Genomic DNA, 26,932 nt, shown 5'->3' on the forward strand with positions numbered 1-26,932 from the left:
GACACACATTTCATGATCTGTGTCATCAAGTAAGTTACACGTTCGACACACATTTCAGGATCTGTGTCAACAAGTGAGTTCATATTGAATCAGATTCTCATTTGGAAAGGTAGTGGACCTTTAACAAGTTGAATTAATTTCCATTTTTGATTTCAGAATTCACAGTTACGTTATGCCAAACGTTATTTGTTTCATTTTCATTTTATTGATTATCTTTGGTTTTTCATAACTTTTCTGAAATAGCGATAACAAAGCACAACAGTGTAATGCTCATTAACTTGATTTGTATGTAATTGGTGAGACACAAGATCACTTACTCTTCCGGAGCCTAATGTTCCATTCCCTGATTTATATCTTTTCTGTCATTTTTTTTTTAACTTTGCATGTGTTTGGATATTAATTATGTTATGTCGGCTGTTACTATTTTTGTACAAAAACGGTACAGTATTCCTACCTTAAACGTAGTAAAACAAGCACATGTACTAGTACTAGTCAGACTAGTACGCCAGATGTTCCGGATCAATCCATGGTAGAGGCAACGATTATGTTTATATATAATCCTGAACTCTGTTGCATTGGCTCCCACGTAGGAACTCGGGAAAGATACTCAGCTACCCCACACATGGATCGCTATTAACCCCTGGAAATCAAGGTCTTTCCTGGAAGGGGAATATGTAACCCTGGCAATTAATACTAGTGGCAATATACCTCTCGACTAGAGAGGGCTTTAGTTCTATCGATCGGTTGAGTGTCAGGCTGGTAATCCAGAGGTCTCGGGTTCTATCTCTGGGGATGCAGTGATTGTCTTTATCAAACCGTGCGCTCTGTTTTACATACTTGTAGTGAGAGAAATGTACTAACAAAATACAATACAAATGGAAAAGTTGTAACGCCTCATTGCTTGTCCTGAAAAGTGCGCTATTGCATCCGGTATTTTCCACAGTGATCTACATAACACCGGAAGTGGAAGCTGTATCACCACTAGGGTCAGACCGGATACAAACGAATTATCCACTTGTGGTGATGTGCGGGTCAACCACACAACTAACCAACTAGACGTTGCGTCAACGTACATCTCCGTCACGGAATTTTGGACCTGGGTAAAGTAAAATCTTGATTCATTGATTAACGATGATAACAGTCATGGTCATTAGTATTATCATGATTTTGTTTTCGTTTATTGTTGGATGTTTTTAGTTCCGTATTGGACTAGTTATCATCGAAGTATCAATACTTTATGGTCCTTTGTAAAACTGAAGTTTCAAATAATGTCTAAAAGATGTTACACCGTATTATAAATTATAAGCATTAAAAGTTCTGCTTTACTTCAAGTCTTATATGTTATATAAACGAAAGATAACAGAGCTACTTTTCCAAAAACTGACAAACCTATCAAACGTTCGTTTACTTCATCAAAGTTGATTGGTATAAGATACAAAATTTGTTCCGCAATCGTGGTATATAAAAAAAGAACCGATAGTTTTGTAGTAACTAATTTTGTTCGACATAAATGTCAGTTCTACAACATGCTGTTATTTTTAGTAGTGTGTTCAATCTTTCTATATTTAGAACAATACATATATCCACGTAGAGGTGAGGGACGCAGACGATGGAAATAAATACGACACGGTTGATGTCATGTCGTTAAAACAGGACCTGACACCGGGACATTGGGATCTATCAGGAGCCACCGCGGAATCCGTCCAACTTCATGGACACGTCAGGTAGATCTTAGGTTGCTTTTATTAATTCTCCATAATTTTTTTTTCATTGTTTTCTTATATAATCTAATACTCTGATTGGTCGATTATATTTAGTACATTTTATAAAAAAAAATGGGGCGAAAATCTTGCTAACTGTTTTTCGGTGTAAACTTAATATATCTCCTTAAATTGTAATATTTGGAGTCTGTTTTTACATGGTTTTTTTTTATTTTTAGTTATGTGGGTAAGTTTTCAGAATTTTAATTTTCCAGTTTACGCCTGCGTCTGTTGGTTTGGTGCGCGGCCCATAAGTACGGGAAGAATTGTGACGTTCAGTGTACGCCGAGCGGCCATAGATCGTGTGATCCTGATACTGGCGCCGCCGTCTGTCAGTCTGGTGAGTGAGGAAATTAATATTTATATAACCAATACGAATTGCTATTACAAGTTGAGCATCTAAATCACATTTCTAAGATCCAAGACTTTGAAATACCATACACAATTTAATTGTGTTTCCGAGTTATTGGTATGGGGAAAAACACAGATAAATATCTTTAAACTATATACCCATATTTTATAGAGGAAGAGTTGTTCAAGTGTGTTTGATTGGTTTCAGTTTGATTTATAACATAAACCACTGCAAGTATTAGAATAATTGGTATTGATTTATGCAGTTATGTCTTTACAGCCAGATATAATTTTTTTTATAAATAGGTATTTTGTTGTTTAACATTGATGAGAGGATAATGTTTATTTTTATCATATTTTTAATTTGGATGAGTCATCGGTTTTAATTTTATCTTAACCTTATTTCCTCTTCGTCCTCTCGAAAACTATCACAAAGATATCAATCAAGCCGTCATTCACCGACTTCTGATTGGCCAAATTTAGATCTTGTCTGATTATAGTGCAAATTAGTATAAATGAGGTTTTTGAGGGATACTGTGATATAATGATCCCCCTTTCGAAAGCCCTCATTATCAAAACAATGAAATAACAGCTTCTGATTGGTTAAAATCAAGTTATCCTTCAATTTCAACAAAATTGGCATATTCTGGTTTTCATGTATGGTGAATTGAACAGTTTGATTGTTGGGATGTTTGGGGGACTTCTCAATGTTCACTATTTTCAATTCAGAACTTGTTAAAATTTCAATTTAATCATATAAAGATGTGTTACATGTTAGAAAGCAATGTTTAGAGACACTACTTTAATAATGAATCGTATGACATAAATAAGAGTTTCTTCCATGTTACCAGGTTACGCTGGGAGTGACTGCCACGATATTGATGAGTGTAAGGAACATTACTGTCACGGACCTGGAACACATCGGTGTAACAACCGTGCGGGATCCTATCAGTGTAACTGTAATGGAGGCTGGACAGGAAAGAACTGCTCCCAGGACGTCGACGAGTGTGATCACAATCCCTGTCACCATGGTGGTACGTGTAACAATACAGTCGGATCGTATACTTGTTTGTGTCAGCAAGGATATACAGGAAAAAACTGTGACCGTGACATCGACGAATGTCAACATAACCCTTGTCAACACGGCGGTACTTGTCACAATACCGCCGGATCATACAATTGCACGTGTCATGGATTTGATGGGAAAAACTGCACTCATGATATTGATGAATGTCAAACAAAACATCCCTGTCAACATGGAGGTACATGTATTAACACCATCGGTTCATATACCTGTTCGTGTCACGGATTTACAGGGAAGAGCTGTGAGAGTGACATCGACGAATGTCAACATTTAACATGTCCGCATGATCACATGCATTGTGTCAACACAGTCGGATCATACCAGTGTCCGTGTAACACAGGGTGGACAGGTGACCAGTGTAATACTGATGTGAACGAATGTGGTCACAATCCCTGTCACCATGGTGGTACGTGTAACAATACAGTCGGATTGTATACGTGTTTGTGTCAGAAAGGATATACAGGAAAAACCTGTGACCACGACATCGACGAATGTCAACATAACCCTTGTCAACACGGCGGCAGTTGTCACAATACGGACGGATCATACAATTGCACTTGTCATGGATTTAATGGGAAAAACTGCACTCATGATATTGATGAATGTCAAACAAAACATCCCTGTCAACATGGGGGTACGTGTAATAACACCATCGGTTCATATACCTGTTCGTGTCACGGATTTACAGGGAAGAACTGTGGGAGTGACATCGACGAATGTCAACATTTAACATGTCCGCATGATCACATGCATTGTGTCAACACAGTCGGATCATACCAGTGTCCGTGTAACACAGGATGGACAGGTGACCAGTGTAATACTGATGTGAACGAGTGTGATCACAATCCCTGTCAACATGGGGGTACGTGTAACAACACAGTCGGTTCATATACCTGTTCGTGCCACGGCTTTACAGGGAAAAACTGTGAGACTGACATCAATGAATGTCAACATAACCCTTGTCAAAATGGCGGTAAGTGTCAAAATACCCCCGGATCATACACATGCAGGTGTCATGGGTTTGGTGGAAAAACCTGTGCACATGATATTGACGAATGTCAAACACAAAATCCCTGTCACCATGGAGGTACATGTATTAACACTATCGGTTCATATACCTGTTCGTGTCACGGCTTTACAGGGAAAAACTGTGAGAGTGACATCGATGAATGTCAACATAACCCTTGTCAAAACGGTGGGACTTGTCATAATACCCAGGGAGGGTATCGCTGTTCTTGTTCACCTGGATGGACGGGCCATACTTGTACGTCAGATGTCAATGAATGCCATCAACATGTGTGCAAAAATAACGCCACATGCATCAATACCCATGGTAGTTATAAGTGCCAGTGCACCAAAGGCTGGCACGGTGACACGTGCAACGATGATGTCAACGAATGTACTCAGCATAACCCTTGTGAGCATCACAGCCAGTGTACCAATACTAATGGAGATTACCACTGTAAATGTAACACATATTGGACTGGCAAGAATTGTAGTGAAGACGTCAACGAATGTAACTCTGCTAACACTTGCAATCATGGTGGAACATGTTCAAATCATAACAACGGGTTCTTGTGTTCATGTACAACAGGATGGACGGGGAAAACGTGTGAGACTGATGTGGATGAATGTCACCCTAGTCAAGGCATTTGTCACAATAGGGGGCAATGCATTAATAATATTGGCAGCTTTAGGTGTAATTGTACTCATGGATGGACTGGAAACACGTGTGAGACTGATGTGGATGAATGTCACCCTAGTCAATGTTTACATGGTGCTACATGCGAGAATTCTGACGGTAGCTTCAAGTGTAATTGTCCGCCTGGATGGACGGGTCTTTTATGTGAACATGACGTGAACGAATGCCATCATATTCCGTGTCAACATAATGGCAATTGTACTAACACTGAAGGAGATTATACGTGTAAATGTGATCCACATTGGGGTGGTAAAAACTGTACTGAGGATATCGATGAGTGTAAAATCAACGATCCATGTCATAATGGTGGAACGTGTTCCAATCGTGTCGGTGGCTTCTCGTGCTCTTGTACAAAAGGATGGACGGGAAATACGTGTAACAGTGACGTGGACGAGTGTAAAACCGATCCTCCGTGTCATAATGGTGGAACGTGTTCTAATAGTCATGGTGGATTTTCGTGCTCTTGTACAAAAGCATGGACAGGAAATACGTGTGACAGTGATGTGGATGAATGTGAAAACCATAGACTCTGCCAGAACGGTGGTAAATGTATCAATACCAATGGCGGTTTTATATGTAATTGTACGCATGGATGGACAGGAAAACTTTGTCAAACAGACTTTAATGAATGTCATAAATGTTTACATCAGGGTCGTGTCAGAACACCGGTGGTAGCTTCAAGTGTAATTGTCCGTCTGGATGGACGGGTCATCTCTGTGATCAAGACGTGAACGAGTGTCAACATAATCCGTGTCAACACAATGGCAATTGTACTAACATTGAGGGAGATTACTCGTGTCAATGTGATCCCCACTGGAGGGTAAAAACTGTACTGAAGACATCGACGAATGTAAAACCAATCATCCATGTCATAATGGTGGAACGTGTTCTAATCATGTCGGTGGCTTCTCGTGTTCCTGTCAAAAAGGCTGGACGGAAATACGTGTAAAGTGACGTAGACGAATGTAAAACCGATCCACCATGTCATAATGGTGGAACGTGTTCTAATAGTCATGGTGGATTCTCGTGCTCTTGTACAAAAGGATGGACAGGAAATACGTGTGACAGTGATGTAGATGAATGTGAAAACCATAGACTCTGCAGAACGGGGGTAAATGTATCAATACCAATGGCGGTTTTATATGTAATTGTACGCATGGATGGACAGGAGATCTTTGTCAAACAGACTTTAATGAATGTGAACATAATCCATGTTTACATAAGGGTCGGTGTCAGAACACCGGTGGTAGCTTCAAGTGTAATTGTCCGCCTGGATGGACGGGTCATCTCTGTGATCAAGACGTGAACGAGTGCCAACATAATCCGTGTCAACATAATGGCAATTGTACTAACACTGAGGGAGATTACACGTGTAAATGTGATGCACACTGGACGGGTAAAAACTGTACTGAGGACATCGACGAATGTAAAACCAATCATCCATGCCATAATGGTGGAACGTGTTCTAATCATGTCGGTGGCTTCTCGTGTTCCTGTCCCAAAGGCTGGACCGGAAATACGTGTGAAAGTGACGTAGACGAATGTAAAACCAATCCTCCATGTCATAATGGTGGGACATGTTCTAATAGTCAGGGTGGATTCTCGTGTTCTTGTACAAATGGATGGACCGGACATACGTGTGACAGTGATGTAGATGAATGTGAAGCCAACGGAATCTGCAAGAATGGAGCTACATGTATCAATAATAATGGCAGTTTCAGGTGTAATTGTAAGCATGGATGGACAGGTAACCGGTGTCAAACTGACGTTAACGAATGTCAACATAGCCCATGCTTACATCATGGTCGTTGCAGAAACACGCAAGGAAGTTTCAATTGCATTTGTCTTCATGGATGGACTGGTAACCGGTGTCAAACTGACGTTAACGAATGCCAACATAATCCGTGTCAACACAATGGCAATTGTACTAATATTGAGGGAGATTACTCGTGTAAATGTGATCCACACTGGGCTGGTAAAAACTGTACTGAGGACATCGACGAATGTAAAACCAATCATCCATGTCATAATGGTGGAACGTGTTCTAATCATGTCGGTGGCTTCTCGTGTTCCTGTCCCAAAGGCTGGACCGGAAAAACGTGTGAAAGTGACGTAGACGAATGTAAAACCAATCCACCATGTCATAATGGTGGGACATGTTCTAATAGTCAGGGTGGATTCTCGTGTTCTTGTACAAATGGATGGACCGGACATACGTGTGACAGTGATGTAGATGAATGTGAAGCCAACGGAATCTGCAAGAATGGAGCTACATGTATCAATAATAATGGCAGTTTCAAATGTAATTGCACGCATGGATGGACAGGTAACCGGTGTCAAACTGACGTTAATGAATGTGAACATAACCCTTGTCAAAATGGCGGTAAGTGTCACAATACCGCCGGATCATACACCTGTATGTGTCTTGGGTTCGAGTGGAAAAACCTGTACACATGATATTGACGAATGTCAAACACAACATCCCTGTCAACATGGAGGTACATGTAACAACACAGTCGGATCTTATAAATGTCTTTGCGTCACAGGGTGGACAGGTACACAGTGTAATACTGACGTGAACGAGTGTCATAATAATCCATGTCAACGTGGCGGGACATGCAATAATGTAGATGGTAACTACACCTGTCAGTGTAGAACAGGCTGGACAGGGAGGAATTGTGATCGGGATGTAAACGAATGTGAAATACATCCACATTTTTGTCAAAACGGTGGGACTTGTCATAATACCGACGGAGGGTATCACTGTTCTTGTTCACCTGGATGGACGGGCCATACTTGTACGTCAGATGTCAATGAATGCCATCAACATGTGTGCAAAAATAACGCCACATGTATCAATACCCATGGTAGTTATAAGTGCCAGTGCACCAAAGGCTGGCACGGTGACACGTGCAACGATGATGTCAACGAATGTACTCAGCATAACCCATGTGAACATCACAGCCAGTGTACCAATACTAATGGAGATTACCACTGTAAATGTAACACATATTGGACTGGCAAGAATTGTAGTGAAGACGTCAACGAATGTAACTCTGCTAACACTTGCAATCATGGTGGAACATGTTCAAATCATAACAACGGGTTCTCGTGTTCATGTACAACAGGATGGACGGGGAAAACGTGTGAGACTGATGTGGATGAATGTCACCCTAGTCAATGTTTACATGGTGCTACATGCGAGAATTCTGACGGTAGCTTCAAGTGTAATTGTCCGCCTGGATGGACGGGTCTTTTATGTGAACATGACGTGAACGAATGCCATCATATTCCGTGTCAACATAATGGCAATTGTACTAACACTGAAGGAGATTATACGTGTAAATGTGATCCACATTGGGGTGGTAAAAACACTGTACTGAGGATATCGATGAGTGTAAAATCAACGATCCATGTCATAATGGTGGAACGTGTTCCAATCGTGTCGGTGGCTTCTCGTGCTCTTGTACAAAAGGATGGACCGGAAATACGTGTGACAGTGATGTAGATGAATGTGAAACCCATAGACTCTGCCAGAACGGGGGTAAATGTATCAATACCAATGGCGGTTTTATATGTAATTGTACGCATGGATGGACAGGAAACCTTTGTCAAACAGACTTTAATGAATGTCAAAATAATCCATGTTTACATCAGGGTCGGTGTCAGAACACAGGTGGTAGCTTCAAGTGTAATTGTCCGCCTGGATGGACGGGTCATCTCTGTGATCAAGACGTGAACGAGTGTCAACATAATCCGTGTCAACATAATGGCAATTGTAGTAACACTGAGGGAGATTACACGTGTAAATGTGATCCCCACTGGAGCGGTAAAAACTGTACTGAGGACATCGACGAATGTAAAACCAATCAGACATGCCATAATGGTGGAGCGTGTTCTAATCATGTCGGTGGATTCTCGTGTTCCTGTCCCAAAGGCTGGACCGGAAATACTTGCCAAAGTGACGTAGACGAATGTAAAACCAATCCTCCATGTCATAATGGTGGGACATGTTCTAATAGTCAGGGTGGATTCTTGTGTTCTTGTAGAAAAGGATGGACGGGAAATACGTGTGGCAGTGATGTGGATGAATGTGAAAACCATAGACTCTGTCAGAACGGGGGTAAATGTATCAATACCAATGGCGGTTTTATATGTAATTGTACGCATGGATGGACAGGAAACCTTTGTCAAACAGACTTTAATGAATGTCAAAATAATCCATGTTTACATCAGGGTCGGTGTCAGAACACCGGTGGTAGCTTCGAGTGTAATTGTCCGCCTGGATGGACGGGTCATCTCTGTGATCAAGACGTGAACGAGTGCCAACATAATCCGTGTCAACATAATGGCAATTGTACTAACACTGAGGGAGATTACACGTGTAAATGTGATGCACACTGGACGGGTAAAAACTGTACTGAGGACATCGACGAGTGTAAAACCAATCAGACATGTCATAATGGTGGAACGTGTTCTAATCATGTCGGTGGCTTCTCGTGTTCCTGTCCCAAAGGCTGGACCGGAAATACGTGTGAAAGTGACGTAGACGAATGTAAAACCAATCCACCATGTCATAATGGTGGAACATGTTCTAATAGTCAGGGTGGATTCTCGTGTTCTTGTGCAAATGGATGGACCGGACATACGTGTGACAGTGATGTAGATGAATGTGAAGCCAACGGCATCTGCAAGAATGGAGCTACATGTATCAATAATAATGGCAGTTTCATGTGTAATTGTAAGCATGGATGGACAGGTAACCGGTGTCAAACTGACGTTAACGAATGTCAACATAGCCCCTGCTTACATCATGGTAGTTGCAGAAACACGCAAGGAAGTTTCAATTGCGTTTGTCTTCATGGATGGACTGGTCACCTATGTGATCATGATGTGAACGAATGCCAACATAATCCGTGTCAACACAGTGGCAATTGCACTAACATTGAGGGAGATTACTCGTGTAAATGTGATCCACATTGGGCTGGTAAAAACTGTACTGAGGACATCGACGAATGTAAAACCAATCATCCATGTCATAATGGTGGAACGTGTTCTAATCATGTCGGTGGCTTCTCGTGTTCCTGTCCCAAAGGCTGGACCGGAAATACGTGTGAAAGTGACGTAGACGAATGTAAAACTAATCCTCCATGTCATAATGGTGGAACATGTTCTAATAGTCAGGGTGGATTCTCATGCTCTTGTACAAAAGGATGGACAGGAAATACATGTGACAGTGATGTGGATGAATGTGAAAACCATAAACTCTGCCAAAACGGGGGTAAATGTATCAATACCAATGGCGGTTTTATATGTAATTGTACGCATGGATGGACAGGAGATCTTTGTCAAACAGACTTTAATGAATGTGAACATAATCCATGTTTACATCAGGGTCGGTGTCAGAACACTAATGGTAGCTTCAAGTGCAATTGTCCGGCTGGATGGACGGGTCATCTCTGTGATCAAGACGTGAACGAGTGCCAACATAATCCGTGTCAACACAATGGCAATTGTACTAACATTGAGGGAGATTACACGTGTAAATGTGATCCCCACTGGACGGGTAAAAACTGTACTGAGGACATCGACGAATGTAAAACCAATCATCCATGCCATAATGGTGGAACGTGTTCTAATCATGTCGGTGGCTTCTCGTGTTCCTGTCCCAAAGGCTGGACCGGAAATACGTGTGAAAGTGACGTAGACGAATGTAAAACCAATCCTCCATGTCATAATGGTGGAACATGTTCTAATAGTCAGGGTGGATTCTCGTGCTCTTGTACAAAAGGATGGACAGGAAATACGTGTGATAGTGATGTGGATGAATGTGAAAACCACGGAATCTGCAAGAACGGAGGTGCATGTATCAATAACAATGGCAGTTTTAGATGTAATTGTACGCATGGATGGACAGGAACCGGTGTCAAACTGACGTTAACGAATGTCAACATAGCCCCTGCTTACATCATGGTAGTTGCAGAAACACGCAAGGAAGTTTCAATTGCGTTTGTCTTCATGGATGGACTGGTCACCTATGTGATCATGATGTGAACGAATGCCAACATAATCCGTGTCAACACAATGGCAATTGTACTAACATTGAGGGAGATTACTCGTGTAAATGTGATCCACACTGGGCTGGTAAAAACTGTACTGAGGACATCGACGAATGTAAAACCAATCATCCATGTCATAATGGTGGAACGTGTTCTAATCATGTCGGTGGCTTCTCGTGTTCCTGTCCCAAAGGCTGGACCGGAAATACGTGTGAAAGTGACGTAGACGAATGTAAAACCAATCCTCCATGTCATAATGGTGGGACATGTTCTAATAGTCAGGGTGGATTCTTGTGTTCTTGTAGAAAAGGATGGACGGGAAATACGTGTGGCAGTGATGTGGATGAATGTGAAAACCATAGACTCTGTCAGAACGGGGGTAAATGTATCAATACCAATGGCGGTTTTATATGTAATTGTACGCATGGATGGACAGGAAACCTTTGTCAAACAGACTTTAATGAATGTCAAAATAATCCATGTTTACATCAGGGTCGGTGTCAGAACACCGGTGGTAGCTTCAAGTGTAATTGTCCGCCTGGATGGACGGGTCATCTCTGTGATCAAGACGTGAACGAGTGTCAACATAATCCATGTCAACACAATGGCAATTGCACTAACATTGAGGGAGATTACACGTGTAAATGTGATCCCCACTGGACTGGTAAAAACTGTACTGAGGACATCGACGAATGTAAAACCAATTATCTATGTCATAATGATGGAACGTGTTCTAATCATGTCGGTGGCTTCTCGTGTTCCTGTCCCAAAGGCTGGACCGGAAATACGTGTGAGAGTGACGTAGACGAATGTCAGCATAATCCCTGTTTAAATGACGGCACTTGCGTTAATACAGACGGAAATTTCACATGCTTTTGCCTTAATGGTTGGACAGGTTTAACATGTAATAACGATATCGATGAGTGTGATAATATTCCTTGTATACATGACGGCACATGTCACAATATAGATGGTAGCTATACCTGTCAGTGTAGAATAGGCTGGACAGGAAGGAATTGTGATCGTGATGTAAACGAATGTGAAATAAGGCCGAAACTTTGTCAAAATAATTCGACCTGTAGCAATACCAACGGCGGTTATAATTGTACCTGTTTATCTGGTTGGACGGGAGACAATTGCACATCTGATATAAATGAATGCCAACAGCATGTGTGTCAAAATAACGCTACATGCACAAATTTAGATGGTGGCTTCCATTGTCAGTGTATTGTTGGTTGGCAAGGCCAAAACTGTGAAAAGGACATAGATGAATGTAGCGGAAACCCATGTCAAAATGGGGCAACCTGTATCAATATGGCCGGCTCGTTTAAGTGCATGTGTACTAGTGGTTGGATAGGAGCCCACTGTGAGGAGGATGTAAACGAATGCGCCTTGATCAACATCTGTGATCGCGGGACATGTAAAAACACCGATGGAAATTTTGTCTGTGAGTGTTTCGAAGGTTGGACAGGACCAAATTGTACCGATGACATCAGAACGACAACAGTAGGTAGTGTTCATAAATCAACATTAACACACTCTGTTCAGTTCGCAACTTCCAAAGAAGGTTTCTTTCAAACAACGGCAAAACCAATTCACCAACAAACAACAAAACTGCCCATTACAACTGAAAAGCAACACGTATCTGCTGCAGACATATCCACTGGACCAACAGAGGTTACGTCACCAACGACGACATATTACTCAACCCAACACGGAATGTCTGAAACAAGCACTAGAACAAGTCACAGTGCGACACATTCACTAACAACACAAGGTATTCATAGTAGTCGGCATGACATACCTAAATCAACAAAATCCACAACAGAGGTCCCGACTGCGTCAAATTCCCTTATCTTATCTACTAGAGGTGCTGGCACATCATCCAAAACTTCAAGGACGGTTAAGCCAACCATTGGAGCTGTTGTACCATCAAACGCAAGTGCAAACAAGGGTGATCAAGTAAGTCTTCTTTTTACGGATCAGGTAAGTTATGTCTATAATAGTTCAAAGCCAATTTCATGAAACAAATTACATTGAAATGTCCACTAAGTTTACAAAATAAAGATATATGTTGTCGATGGCTTAAGATAAATAAAAAGTAACAACACCAAACTAAAGCAAGATTATCCATATAAATATATGTAAGTAAAAAGGGTTCATTTCCTATTTTACCGTATGGCGAAATTCGACTACTGCGACATTAGCATTTAATGATTTTATTTATTTTAGACATATTGTGATGTTTTTTCCATCACAAAAAAGACATATAAACTAGTGGTATTAAAATAAGTATCTGTTTGTTACAGGGCTGGGCGGCAGACAACTGGCCGACACTTGTCGGTATTGGTGGTGGGTTATTAATAGTTGTCATCGCAGCATCAATTATTTACAGAAAACGAAAGTAAGTAAATCATTTTAAAATATATGTACCCGTTTTATATAAACCAAAACCAAAATTACTACAAAAGACATTGTAGGTCTGTGATTGGTCAGTTAATTTTCTTAACTTCGGTGAGTTTTACTATTACTTAAAGCAGGTGTAGATATCATGACAGTGTAGTAACCCCCCCAAACCCCGGAATATCGAGGAATAGTAACACTAGACAAACCCTATTTCTGAACCTCATGTCAAGGATTTTCCATTGTCAATTTCAAACAAGTCTGAGAAAAATTCGGGATTGTAGCAATAAGAACGGAGTATGTGATTTTACTCAAAACTTGTTTTTCGTAGACTGAAATTGCGTGACGTAGTCTCAATTTTCGTAAATAAAGCAATATACTGTAAAATCGCGAATGTTATGTTAATGTTTTAAAACCGCACGGCACACCGACTATCCAAATAGCCAACATAAGGATACACAGATGTGTAATATCAGCTTTAAAAAAAAGAAAAGTTTTTATTAATTTATACCTCGAAATCCAGGTATTCCGTCTTGCAAATTACAAAGCTTCCGCTCTTACGGCATATATAACAATCAATGTCTACCTGGAAGGGCAGGTAACTATGTAATATGCAAATTTAGAATATTAAAACTGTATTTGTAGGTGAAAATCTGGCTAGGGACAAATTTTGTCAAAGATATCATATTGAAAATATTAATGATGGTTTAATTATATTAATTATAGGAAATATCTACTTACAAACAAACCTATCTTGACGTATAATAATGTTCATGTTAACAAAATGTCTTTATTTGTTATAGGAAAAATATTAAGGAACATGGATTTGTTGGCGGATGTAATTATCAATGTCAACGAGAATATACATGTTCATTGATTTTCTTGTAAAATGGATATTAAATGACCAGCTTGCAATTGCGCATTCCACACTGCTCTTTCCGAGTTAATTAACACTTTTCTTATCTTTATTTATTGTAGGATGAATACTTATCGACCCACCTATTTAGAGGGATATAATAATACAATGTCCAAGGGAACATGTGTCTTTATCTCTTGTAGGATAAACTCTAAAGGCCAGACATATATTGATGAGAGCGATCTAGGGTCAGGGGTCAACAGAGACAGCGCATCCGCTGCTGCTGCAATATTTGATAATCCAGTATATAACACAATGGACATATCTCAGGTAAAATCATCTCATTATTATACTATTCTTCTAACTTTGCTTTAATGTTATAGCATCAGTATCAATGTATTACGTTAATGAGAAGCATTCCATATCTTCTAAAATCATCTAAATATTGTACTCATCTAAAGCTTTCGGGGTTTAACATTAATGTTTGCATTACTCAATGTATTACGTTTCGCATCTACCGTAAAACCGTCTAACTATAATATTCTCCATCTAAATTTACTTTTGTGTTATAACAATATTGCATTACTCAAGATATAACATTGATCAGAAGTTATCAAGTTTTGAAATCGCAAACATTTTATTGTTACTATATTTATCACTTGATATATTAAGCTAAGAAAATGAAGCGCAACTTTTTTTTTAAACAAAATCAAAATTTCTGCAACAAAGCTATGGAAAAATCTATTAGAATTAACAGGTTTAGAATTAGACTGCCACAGTCGAAATGAGTAGTACTAATTGAGCATACCCAACTAGTTTGGTATATATGTACAGTGGTATGCTGAATGATTATGAAGATGTATGAAAAATAATATCAGTGTTGTGCTCAATCTAAAACTTAATATTTTAAAACAGCAGACACATTATTAGTGACAAAATACGTCAAATAAAGTTCTGAAAAACTTTACAGAACTGTTCAAAATTCACATAATATTACATCTGGTGATTTATCATAAATTCTCAAAACAAAGTGGGGAAGCATGTTCATAGTCAGCATGACCCTATCAGGTCTTCGGTATCTAGAAACGTAACATAATATATATTGAAACCTGTCTTAGCGACCTCCTCTTCTATAAAGACACCTTCTTATTAAGACCATTTTCTTAGGGTCCCAAATAATATGTAGCCACTTACAACACAATTTGGCATGTTCATAAAGACAACTTGTCTAAAGACAACTTTTTCTTGCCGCCTTAATGAGTTTGGCTCTACCCGTAAATATATTCATCAGAAATCAACTCGGATAAAAAAAAATAAATTGCAACTGATTACATTACGTAATCAATAGTTCATGGTTGTGTTGACACTTTTGTTTTCATTTCATTGATTTGCAGCAATTTGTTTGCTCTGTTGATAACCAGGACGAATTTCAGGTACTATACTGTATAACCACTTATTTCCGCGGTTACTCTATTTTACAGTAAACATGCTTTAAAGTGAAAAGTCGGGCAGTGAAAACGAATCTAAATGTTTTTATTGGCCTTCCAAAAGTCCTTATATATCAAAACCACAGTGAAGTTCTGCTTATGTTGTCCAGTTTTGACCAATGAAATTATGGAATAGCCCTGTGTAAATTTAGGACAGTTTTAATAATTTAGCCTAATCATTTGAAGGCGTGACTGCGTGGAAATATCAACACGGATATAAAACCAGCTGGGAGGACGTTTTAGGATTCTATGATACAAATTAATTTCTTGGAATGTAGAGTGATTTTAATGGGAAATTTTATTTTTCCATTTCATAAGGAATTATACTGGATATATTTACACCATTTTTACGAGCAATTTCCTTTGCCCGATTATTCACTTTAATTGACTTGCTTTTTAACTCTGTGTGGCGATTTATTTTCGCGAACACTGAAATACGCGAAATATAACCGGGCACGAAAATAAATTGGTTTACAGTATATATACTAACACATGTCTCTATCCACATCACACCTCAAATATACTAATGTATATATAGTCTAGTACACACCATCCACAATACTCCATGGGTTAATATCACTATCGTTATATCCAACCCTGGAATATGTCATAACAAAACTGAAGGTTCTGTTTGCGACAAAAGATGAGATCGGTAATTTGGTCCTTTGATGTATATTAAAATAATTCATCACCAGAACATGGTGGTTCATTGTATCACTTTGTAATTTCAAAGCAAGTCTCTGCAGGCCTTCAATTTTGTATCACTGATTCAGGGTGAATATTACGATAATGATAGTAACCCCTGGGGTATTGAGAATGAATATATATATACACGTGTTTAACACATGAACGTATTCACATATCACAGTTCCAGTATTCTAGTATATGTATAGTCAAATACTCACGTGTGATCTTAAACACATAGAAAGAAACACTGCACGTTGTTAAAAAAATAAACGAACTAACCCATTTTGCCATTTGTCAATTACATCAAAATGAAATAATCGTTATAAGTGTGTTACCTAAGTAATTATCTGTGAATTAATCAGTCTTTTTTATGGGTGCATTATTTGAATCAATCAGAGTTACTTCCCTTCGTTTTGTCCGTCAGAACAGCGGCACAGTTTTCACTTGGGTCGTAGAACACTGTTCTAAGGGGATGATTTCGCCCAACCGTAATGAACATGAAAAGAGAACATTGTTCCTGGAACAAAATCTAAGACCACCTCCAAAGCAGGGGCATGAAGAACAAACAAGAACAAAAATGGCGGCAAATTTAAAGTAATGGTTGACCCTTTCGCTTCAATTTGACTGTTTTGTCTGTGGCCGTGAAGTGTGATTATAAGATTAAAAATACTGATGTAAATGTGAATTTATATATTTTTAAGTACTAATTGGTCGTAAAATGCTGTGAAGTTTTATTGAAAATTTCCAATGATTTCTTTAAAATTGACGTAACGTTACCGTACACGTCACTTGTTTAGAAATGAGAGAAACTTTGGCTGGCACGAATATCAGTTATGTATTGGGCATAAATATATTGACTGATAAGATAACAATAAATAAGTGAAATTTATTTTAATGAATCTGATTTTTTTTCAAACTAATAAACGTTCAATATTAAAAGGTTTGGGTTTTTCAGGGTTGTTATATGTATATAAAATGGTGTCTCCGATTCGGTTTCATGTTCAGTGTTAAGAAGATCGTCTATAAATTGATAAATTGCTAGTGTATCCAAGTTCCCTACTCATCGCCATATTTGTTCTTAGGTAATGTTCACGTTGTTTGGGTGAGAATTCATGAGAACATGTTCTCTCTCTATCCTCGGATAGGAAAACAGTTGTCGCCCAAAGACACTCCAAAGAAGTCCCCATCCAGAGAGCTGTAGTATGTTAGTCCTTTACTGCCGAATGTTTGTTTAAAAGTTCCTACTTGTTACAGCACAAATAATATGTAAAGAGAATAATTATTAAATCAGACAGGTATCAGAAATACATAACTTGTTTAAAAAGAATTTAATATTCCAATATTAATTTACTGTAAGCGTGGATTTTTTTTTTTTTTTTTTTTTTTTAACATAAAAGTTTATTCATAATAGGCATGTTATCATGATACATTTAGTGTCCTCTCACAGGAGGAGATCCATTCATCATTCCCACTTTCATACATAGCTAGGCCTAGAACCTACAGATTTATGTCGTGATACCTTATATTAAGGGAGGTAACTCTTAATACCACCCGGAAGTCAGTAATTTCACGCGAAACACATGTACGGTATCCACATGTTGGCGTCTACACGTGGTCCACTAAGCTAGCTATAGTCTACACTTGGGTGGTAAAGATAAACAGTTGTCTACTATTTCAGGTAAGTGAACTGCTTAATTTATATTATTATAAAAAAGACCATTTTTCCAAATACATTTTTGTATTGTTATTACCATTTCTAGCACAGGGTCCTGGGAGTCTAGTAAGCTTACACTCTAGCCCTGGCTGCTCTATACATGTAAATAAATCTTTCATACTCCAGCAGTCTAAGATACAAAGTTACAAACTACCGGTAAATTGTTATTTAAATAATTTCTAGGTCAATATCCAAAGTTCCTGTACAGTTTATACCAATTAATGTAAACAAAAGTACTTCACAGTGATTTTTACACATTGTCATACATGCAACTAAATGTAGTTCATATGAAATAATACAAAATTATATTCAGTTTAAAATTAAATGTAATTGACACTATAATTATTTTGATTTGCTATTATTTCTTTTCAGCATCAGTTGGATTTATTCTAAAAAGTGCCTGTTGAAGCTATGCAGATGCTGTTTGTGTTATTTCAAGTGATCCATTGCCATTGGGATTTATTTTCTAAAGAAGTTAGTGTTGTTGATACTACAGACGAAGATCGGTGTATATCAAGTGGATATTCAAAATTGCAGCTGAACAATTAAATTATTACTTTGTATCACAATGTATTCTAATTATAATAGACCAAGTTGACTGAAATTCTTAGAATAAAATGTCAAGTCTGCTATAAACATACTATATATGTCAAGACTTTTTTGCCTTTTGTCACTGACATAGTAAGATTTATATATTGTGTATCCTGCAAGTGCAAGCAAAAAATTAAATTGTTTACACATCTTATTTTCTGGATAATAACCCAAAACTATATATTTAAGAGAGCGTACATTTATAAATATTCCTATTTTATAAAGATTCATTGTCAGTTTATTCCAAAACATTTCCACATGTGTGCATTCTATGAAAAAATGTGTGTTGTCGTCCACCTTATTACAATATGGACACAATTCCGAATTTTCTATTCTCCACCTTTTCAGATTTTTTCTAGTTGGAATTATATTATGAATCAATTTCCATTTGAAAATTTTTAATGAATTGTCATGTAAATTTTTTTAAATTAAATTTCAAAATTTCACAGAACTCATTGATATCACATCGAAAATGATATCTCCATTTTTCTAATAGGTTTGGTTTTTCTATTTTATGATTAAGTAAGGTTTTATATAAGAATTTGTTTGTATGTCCATTCAATACTTGAATTTCATCTTTATTTTTACTTGGCTCTGTTCTTACTTGTGTTTTCATTTTTTCTATCCATGTTTTCGGTATTGATTTTTTTTAATTTGATAAGTTCTGCAATTCAGTTTGCTTTGCAAACTAGTTTTTCATAGATGCTAGCATCATTATTTTTTCCAGTTTCATCAAATAAATATTGTATTTGTATTATATTACTGTTGATCCAATTTTTTAAAAATAATAGATTTACCCTCGTAAGTAATGCTGGAGTTACCCCATATTATCTCATTATGCACGTATGTTGGTAAAGCATTTCGCTCTTGTGATCTAAATTTAATCCAAGACTGTAGTATTTTTTTATAAAAAGCTGGGATCTCTTCAATATTATGTATCTTTTTAAGTGATTTGATATTCATTCTGAATATTAGTGAATTGTTACCAAATTTATCATAATAGAGTTTAGGTATTATTGTCCAGTTCGAAAAAGTATTTTTTGTGTCAAATAGTCTTTTCACCCATGTAATCCTAACATTTCTATATGCGTTTCAATATCTCTTATGTTCAAACCCCCATTATCTATTTCATTTATCAGTACATTTCGCTTAATTTTGTCTGGTTTATCATCCCATAAATATCCAAATATTATTTTTTCCAGTGTCTTTATTTGATCACTATTTATATGTTGAACTGTTGCCAGGAAAGTTATTTTAGGTATGATTAATGCATTTATTATAGTAGCTTTTCCAATTAGTGTCAGTTTTCTTTTTTTCCAGTTTTTTATGAGATAATTGATAGCATTTATATTTTTTTCCCAGTTCATTTGCTCTACTTCTTTATTTTTAACACCAAAAATCACACCTAGAGACTTGATGTTTTCTCTTGTCATCTTTATACCATAAACCTCTTTTTTGTTCTTGTTTTTACCTAGCCAAAGACCTTGTGATTTTTCTTTATTAAGCTCAAGCCCAGAATGTATACCAAAGTTCTCAATTTCTTTTATTGCTTCTTTTATATCACTTGATTTTACAAATAATGTTGTATCATCTGCTAATTGGGAAATTTTTATTATTTTTCTTTTAATTTTAACCCCTTTGATGTTTTGGTTTTCTCTTATATTTATTGCCATAATTTCAACTGCAATCACAAAGATCAAACAGCTTAATGGACAACCTTGTCTTATTCCGCGTGAGATTTTATATGTATCAGATACATAATTATTGTTGGAAATACACCCGTATATATCATAGTACAGTGTCTGTACCCAAGAGATAAAAGATTTTCCAAAACCAAATTTGTCTAAAGCTTCTAGCATGAATACCCATTCAATAGTATCAAAGGCCTTTTTAAAATCTAAAAATAAAATTGCGCTATCTGTTCCAAATTTTTCAGCATAGTCTATCACATCTTGTATTTGTCGTATATTAAACCCAATAAACCTATTTTTGATGTAACCATTTTGATCTGTATGTATAACTTTAGGCATTATTTTTTTTCAATCTTTGAGCTAATACAAATGCTGCAATTTTATAGTCTATATTTAGTAAGGTGATCGGTCTCCAATTTTGTAATGAAGTTTCATCATCCTTTTTGTATATTAAAGAAAGTAAACCTATTTTTTGTGACTCTGACATTTCTCCTGCATAATACCCTTCATTTAAGGCGTTGATTACATCATCTCCAATAATACTCCAGAAAAGCTCATAGAATTCTACTGTTAGACCGTCTAAACCGGGGCTTTTATTTTTTTTTCATATTTTTGATAGCATGTGTACATTCAGATTTTGTTAGGGGTCCATCACAAATAGCCTTTTCCGTTTCATTTAGGGTGTTTTGACAATTTGTATTTCTGAGATATTGCTTTATAGATTCTTCATTAGGATTTTTACTTTTGTATAGGTCTTCGTAAAACAGACGAATAACATCCAGGATTTTACTCTCTTTCGTTACTAATTTATTATTCTTGTCTTTAACCTTATGTATAACTTTTTTAGCTTGTCTTTGTTTTTCTAAGCCCAAAAAGTATTTATTTGGTTTCTCTCCCTTTTTTATGTATTGACATCTTGACCTAATTTGTTCACCCTGTGCTTTGTGTTCATAATATTCTTCTATTTCTTTTTCCAATATAAGGATTTGCTCTTCATTTTCCTTTTCTGATTTACTTTCATTTCTTTCATGAACCATTTTAAGTTTTTCTTCAAGGTATATAACTTTATCCTTCCTCTGTTTACTTAAATTTTTTTTACAGTAACCAATTGTTGCTTCTTTAATTAGAATTTTTATATAATCCCATGTTTGCCTTTTATTTAGATTACTCCTTCGACATTCTTTTTTCGCATTTACAATTACATTTTTAATTTTTTCAGTATAGTTTATGTCTTTTAGCACACTGTTGTTCATTTTCCAAATTCCCTTTCCGCGTGTTTCGCCTACATTTATCAGTTTTAGTGATATAGCCATATGATCAGTTGAGCGTATCTGAGCTGGTCTTATATCACAGGAGTTAATTCTATTTAAGAAATCTTTTGCTATAAGCCAGTAATCTATCCTGCTTGCTTCTTTTCCATTTTTTCTTCTCCAACTGTATTGTATTGTATTTGAATGTTTACTTCGCCATATATCAATAAGATTAAATGATTTAATTAGATCCGTCAGACCAAACACTGGTTTTCTATTTTTGATATTATTTGTTTTTCTGTCAATTGGTTTCAGAGTTTCATTGAAATCTCCCCCAATGATATTTATTCCAACACTTAATTCATTTAAGTTTTCTTTTAATCTTTTAAAAAATGCATTTCGTTTTATCGGCTCATTTGGTGCATAAACATTTGTTAATGTATATGTGTTATTATTTATTTTCAAGATTAACATCAAAATCCTACCATCTTCAGACTTAAATTGATCTATCAAATTATAATGCACATTTTTATTAATATAAATTGAAACTCCTCTACTATCGCTTTTCCCAATACTATTATAGATGTGTCCATCATATTCTTGTTCTATCAAGGGAAATAACTCTAGAGTATAATGTGTTTCTTGTAGAAAAATTATGTCACATTTCTGTTGTTTAATATATTGTAATAGACGTTGTCTTTTAGATGAGTCTCTCAATCCCTGTGCATTCAAAGAGATAAGATGGAAATTTTTTATACCATTCATATCTTGTTTTTTTTTTTGTTTTTTTTTTTTTTATATATATGTTATTATGCTGTTAAAATGTATCTCTATTTTACATAAAATGTATGTAGTTTTGGTGTTGTATGTACACAAATAGATGTATATCTTTTTTATCCACATTTCAAAATTTGTTATCCCCTTTGGGGGTATCATACAGTCACACCCATGTATACTAATACAGCATGTATAGTTTACATTAATGTTCACATTACATTTTACTTTGATATAAAAATACCATGATGTCATATATACACTCATATATTGCATGTACATTAGTCCTAAATATTTACATGCAAAAACCTGAATTGGTAGTTTATTATTTACACTCTTACAAAACAACTTTTGTTTAACATTTTTACATACTTGTTTCTTTTGTTTTAAAATATTATATGTACATGCACATATTTGTTTTGCTAATTTGAAATATACACCCATATAATGAAAGCACTTTTGCCGTTTACACATTAATACCTTGTTAATATTTACACATAATTGTTTTGTTAGTTTCTTATATACATCCACATACTGCATGTATATTTGTATTTTACAAATTAACATTTTGCACAAACATGGTTTTCTTGATAATTTCGTATCGATATTCATACAATATGTATGTATGCTCATTTGTTTCTTACAAAAACCCACAACCTCAGTTCTAAGTCTTAATATGCGAAAAAAAAACAAGTGTGTATACAATCGTATATTCGAATGAAGAATAAGCATTTCATATATGCAGTTTAAAAATTCTATATACACATATACACTATATATACACACAAAGTATACAATATACACATATACACTATATATACACACAAAGTATACACATGCTTTCATCACTTTATACCATTTACTACATAGGCTGGTGCTTACATGTACTATTTTTATTGTCTCTATGTACACATATTTGCACCTACTAGTACACCTATGTATGTTTCTGTTGCATTTTTTGATTTCCAGGTCAAAATTATTGAACCAAATATAAATTTTGTTCATTGATAATATGATTGACGTGAATATTTTGGTAAACAATATGATATATTTAAAGAATTTCTCATGTTTATACATTTTTTTTTTACATGTTTAATATTTCATATCTGTTGATTTTTTTTATCAAATAAAACTTTCTTAACAAATTTTATTTGTTTTTTAACTTATTTTATTACTTACTTAATTAAGTATTGACTAATTACTGAGGAGGGTGCTTTGTACTGTCTCTATGCACTTGTACTTGCACCTTTGTTTTTTTTTGCAGGACCATCCTCCAGTGGAGAAGGTGGGGTTCTACCCTGGTGTTTCACAGTATTTGTCCTTTGATTTGTGGGAGTGTTCTCATTGTTCACTTTCATGAAATCTTCAAGGGAAAATTTTTTGACCTTTTTTCCCTTAGACCTTTTAGCCCTTTTCTTCCTGCGTTGTGTTTTACTTGCACTCGCGCGCGAGGGAGTCTCATATGGTCTAATTGCATCATCAGATGTATCACTGTCTCTGCTGTCATCTGTGGATGTACTCGAGTAATTGTTTATATCATTGTCATTGGTTACCGGTGCTTCATGCACTATGTCATTGCCTTCGAATTCGTGGAGGTCTTGTCGAATTTCCTCTTCTGTCTGGAGAAGGGAGGGACATTCCATCATACGATGCCCTGACATATTACACTGTCGGCATACCCATGAATTTATACAGTCTCTTGCTACATGGCCTGTTTGCAAACACTTTTTGCAGTTCATGGTGTCGGAGTTAGTGTTGTGCCCATCTGGTTTGGGCTGTTCAGCGTGGAACACTAATGCATTATATCTTCCGATTTTCATGTTTCTGGGGAGGGGGGTGGTAAGTTTTTCAGTTATCACTATCCTATCCCCTGTATCACAGTTAGTTAGTTGATTGTCAATTCTCAACTTTTCTCGATACATGGACTTAATGTTACAGTTTAACAATGTTAGTGCCCTCTTGATCTGTCCGTCATCAGCAGATAAGGGTACATTTGACACTCTGACTCGGGATGTGTATTCGGGGTTGTTATCTGGGCGTCTGGGGTTGGTTGATATTAATTGGACCATCTTTTTACGTATTACGATACCTGTTGTCAGGAGTTTTGTTCGGTCTGCCATGTTGTCCACGTATATTCGCCACATTTTGCCTGTCCGTTGCAGACCACATACATGGTTTGCCTCTACTTTTTCGCCGATGGCCTTGTACAGTTCTTGGTGTGTAAGCCAGTCTTTTTTCTGCGGCTGGATTAAACCAAATATGTCTTTTTCCATTAAGAAGATTGGTTTTGCTGAGCCATATCCTTCAGCTGTATTTGGCGTATCATTCGTTGCTGCCACAATATTGGCGAAAGATGTTTCTCTCGGTCCGTTTCCCGCCATATTGTCTTCCATTGTCTGTGGGAGACTTTGTTTAGAATCCATTTTCCTCGCAAAAGGAGCACAGTTTTTCACTATTTTTCAGAAATCAGTATTTCTGAACAATGTATATAGTTAATACTTCACATATATCCAAGAAATATTGCAGTATTCTCAATATTTTCAGTGAAATTCCAAACACGTTGGAGCGGAGAGCAAAAACCCGTCACCTTGGTTCAAGGGCGTTAACTCTCATTGTTGACGTAACTGTTGTAAATTTATGGTTGTAATACATGAATTTTGAAACGTCATGCATATGCTAGTGTTCACTATGTAAAACGTTAAAATGATATCATGAATGAGTTCTGTATAATAATTGTATGAGTTAACACGTTGAAAAAATAATAAATATCTTAGCATATAAATGACTTGTAAAATGATCTAGGACAAGTATTAAGTTAAAGTTATTAAAATAATTGAAATACATTATTTTGGTACCTTCAATTATGCAGATGATGCATTATTTAGATTTACTATTTATGTATTCATTATAACTTATTATTATTATTAGTTGTTTTTTGTTTTGTTTCTTTCAGATTTTAAAAAATCCTTTCTACACAACAATGATTGCTATTTATCTATTTATTATTACTATTATTTTTTTTATCTTTTCTATAGGATAATGATGATGATACTTATTCCGAGATGGACGAGTATAATATTCGACTCTAGGAAAGCTAGACCCAATTCATTCATAATGTACAGCGCACTCTCTTCTGCAAACGGTCACCAGAAGAATGATGTTCATAAAGGGTTTCTCCATAGGATTTCCTTCATTTTGAATTTGACATTGAATCAAGCTGTTACGGTCCACTCGTTAAGCTACTTGATACATTCTACAGACAAACCTGCCTAAACCACAACCCCTGTATCAAGAATACCTTCTTAATAAGATCACTTTATCAAGGTCATTTGAAATGTTGAATTTCAACACAATTTGACCTGTGTTTAAAAACCACCTGTTTATTAAGACCACTTTTTATAAAGACCACTTGGTTGTAAAGACCATTTTTCTTGATCCCTTGTGTGGTCTTTATAGACAGATTTAACAAATGTTTTATATACTTGAATACTGCAGAATCATCATTATAGATAAAAAGATCGTGCCAAATAAGAATAGCCGTACGCTAGCAAACCCAAACTCGAGGATTCAAAGGATCCAAGACAATTAAAAACCCGTTGTACCTAGGTATACCAAACACTAAAGTATTTGATTGAGTGTGAACTGTGGTAAATAGGTTAACCAAAACCTCATGTTAAAGACAATTAGAAACTACGGCACGCAGGTATACCAAAAATCAAAGGTTAAAGACAATTAGAAACTACGGCACGCAGGTATACCAAAAATCAAAGGTTAAAGACAATTAGAAACTACGGCACGCAGGTATACCAAAAACCAAAGGTTAAAGACAATTAGAAACTACGGCACGCAGGTATACCAAAAACCAAAGGTTAAAGACAATTAGAAACTACGGCACGCAGGTATACCAAAAACCAAAGGTTAAAGACAATTAGAAACTACGGCACGCAGGTATACCAAAAACCAAAGGACGTTTACAACTAGAAATCGTGGTACTTTTAGTTAGCCGTCTCACCTTCTAAATTTAGTGTTCTAACCGCCTACGTGGTGCTCATGATTAATTTCGCTACACCATCAATAGTGATGAGTTGTAGTGGGTTTTACTGCCATTACTACAAAATTAAACCGGAACATGTAGTTATTCTTTTGATAAATCAATATAATAGTTAACCAGGTCTTAAATAAAAACCATGTCTTACAATTGCACATAAATGTATGTTTTAATGATGTTTAAAAAATTGAATGGGTTTTAAAGATAAGATATCGCTCAAAATGTTTTTATTATCCTCATAATGCTATTATATATGGTGATTATTGCTAACATTACAAATACACAATGAGTCTACCGTATACCAATTATAGTGGGGATTTCTACATTTGTCTATACTGTTTTGTTGTTCATCGAGTTGCTGCGTTTCAAAAATGTTCATGCTAAGCCTTTAATTAACTTATGTTGATTGTATGTGATCCACAATATTATTTATTGTCAAAACCATTCTCATAAATATGACTACCGTATAACATTG

The 26,932-nt window shown here is 36.4% G+C and overlaps 1 protein-coding gene across 1 annotated transcript; it reads left to right on the forward strand.

Annotated features, from left to right (window-relative positions):
• The first annotated feature begins 42 nt into the window (after positions 1-42).
• Positions 43-26,932, forward strand: LOC138304976 (fibrillin-1-like). The gene is given in 14 exon segments (XM_069245394.1): positions 43-73; positions 944-1,100; positions 1,570-1,724; positions 1,976-2,100; positions 2,963-5,624; positions 5,849-6,011; positions 6,014-7,344; positions 7,769-8,124; positions 8,271-10,815; positions 10,818-12,918; positions 13,266-13,360; positions 14,338-14,545; positions 15,610-15,648; positions 25,445-26,932. Coding segments are annotated over 12 exon segments (9,765 nt in total). The 5' UTR covers positions 43-73; positions 944-1,100; positions 1,570-1,638; the 3' UTR covers positions 25,499-26,932.

Source organism: Argopecten irradians, chromosome 12 (genome assembly GCF_041381155.1).
Source record: "Argopecten irradians isolate NY chromosome 12, Ai_NY, whole genome shotgun sequence".
Lineage (NCBI taxonomy): Eukaryota > Metazoa > Mollusca > Bivalvia > Pectinida > Pectinidae > Argopecten > Argopecten irradians.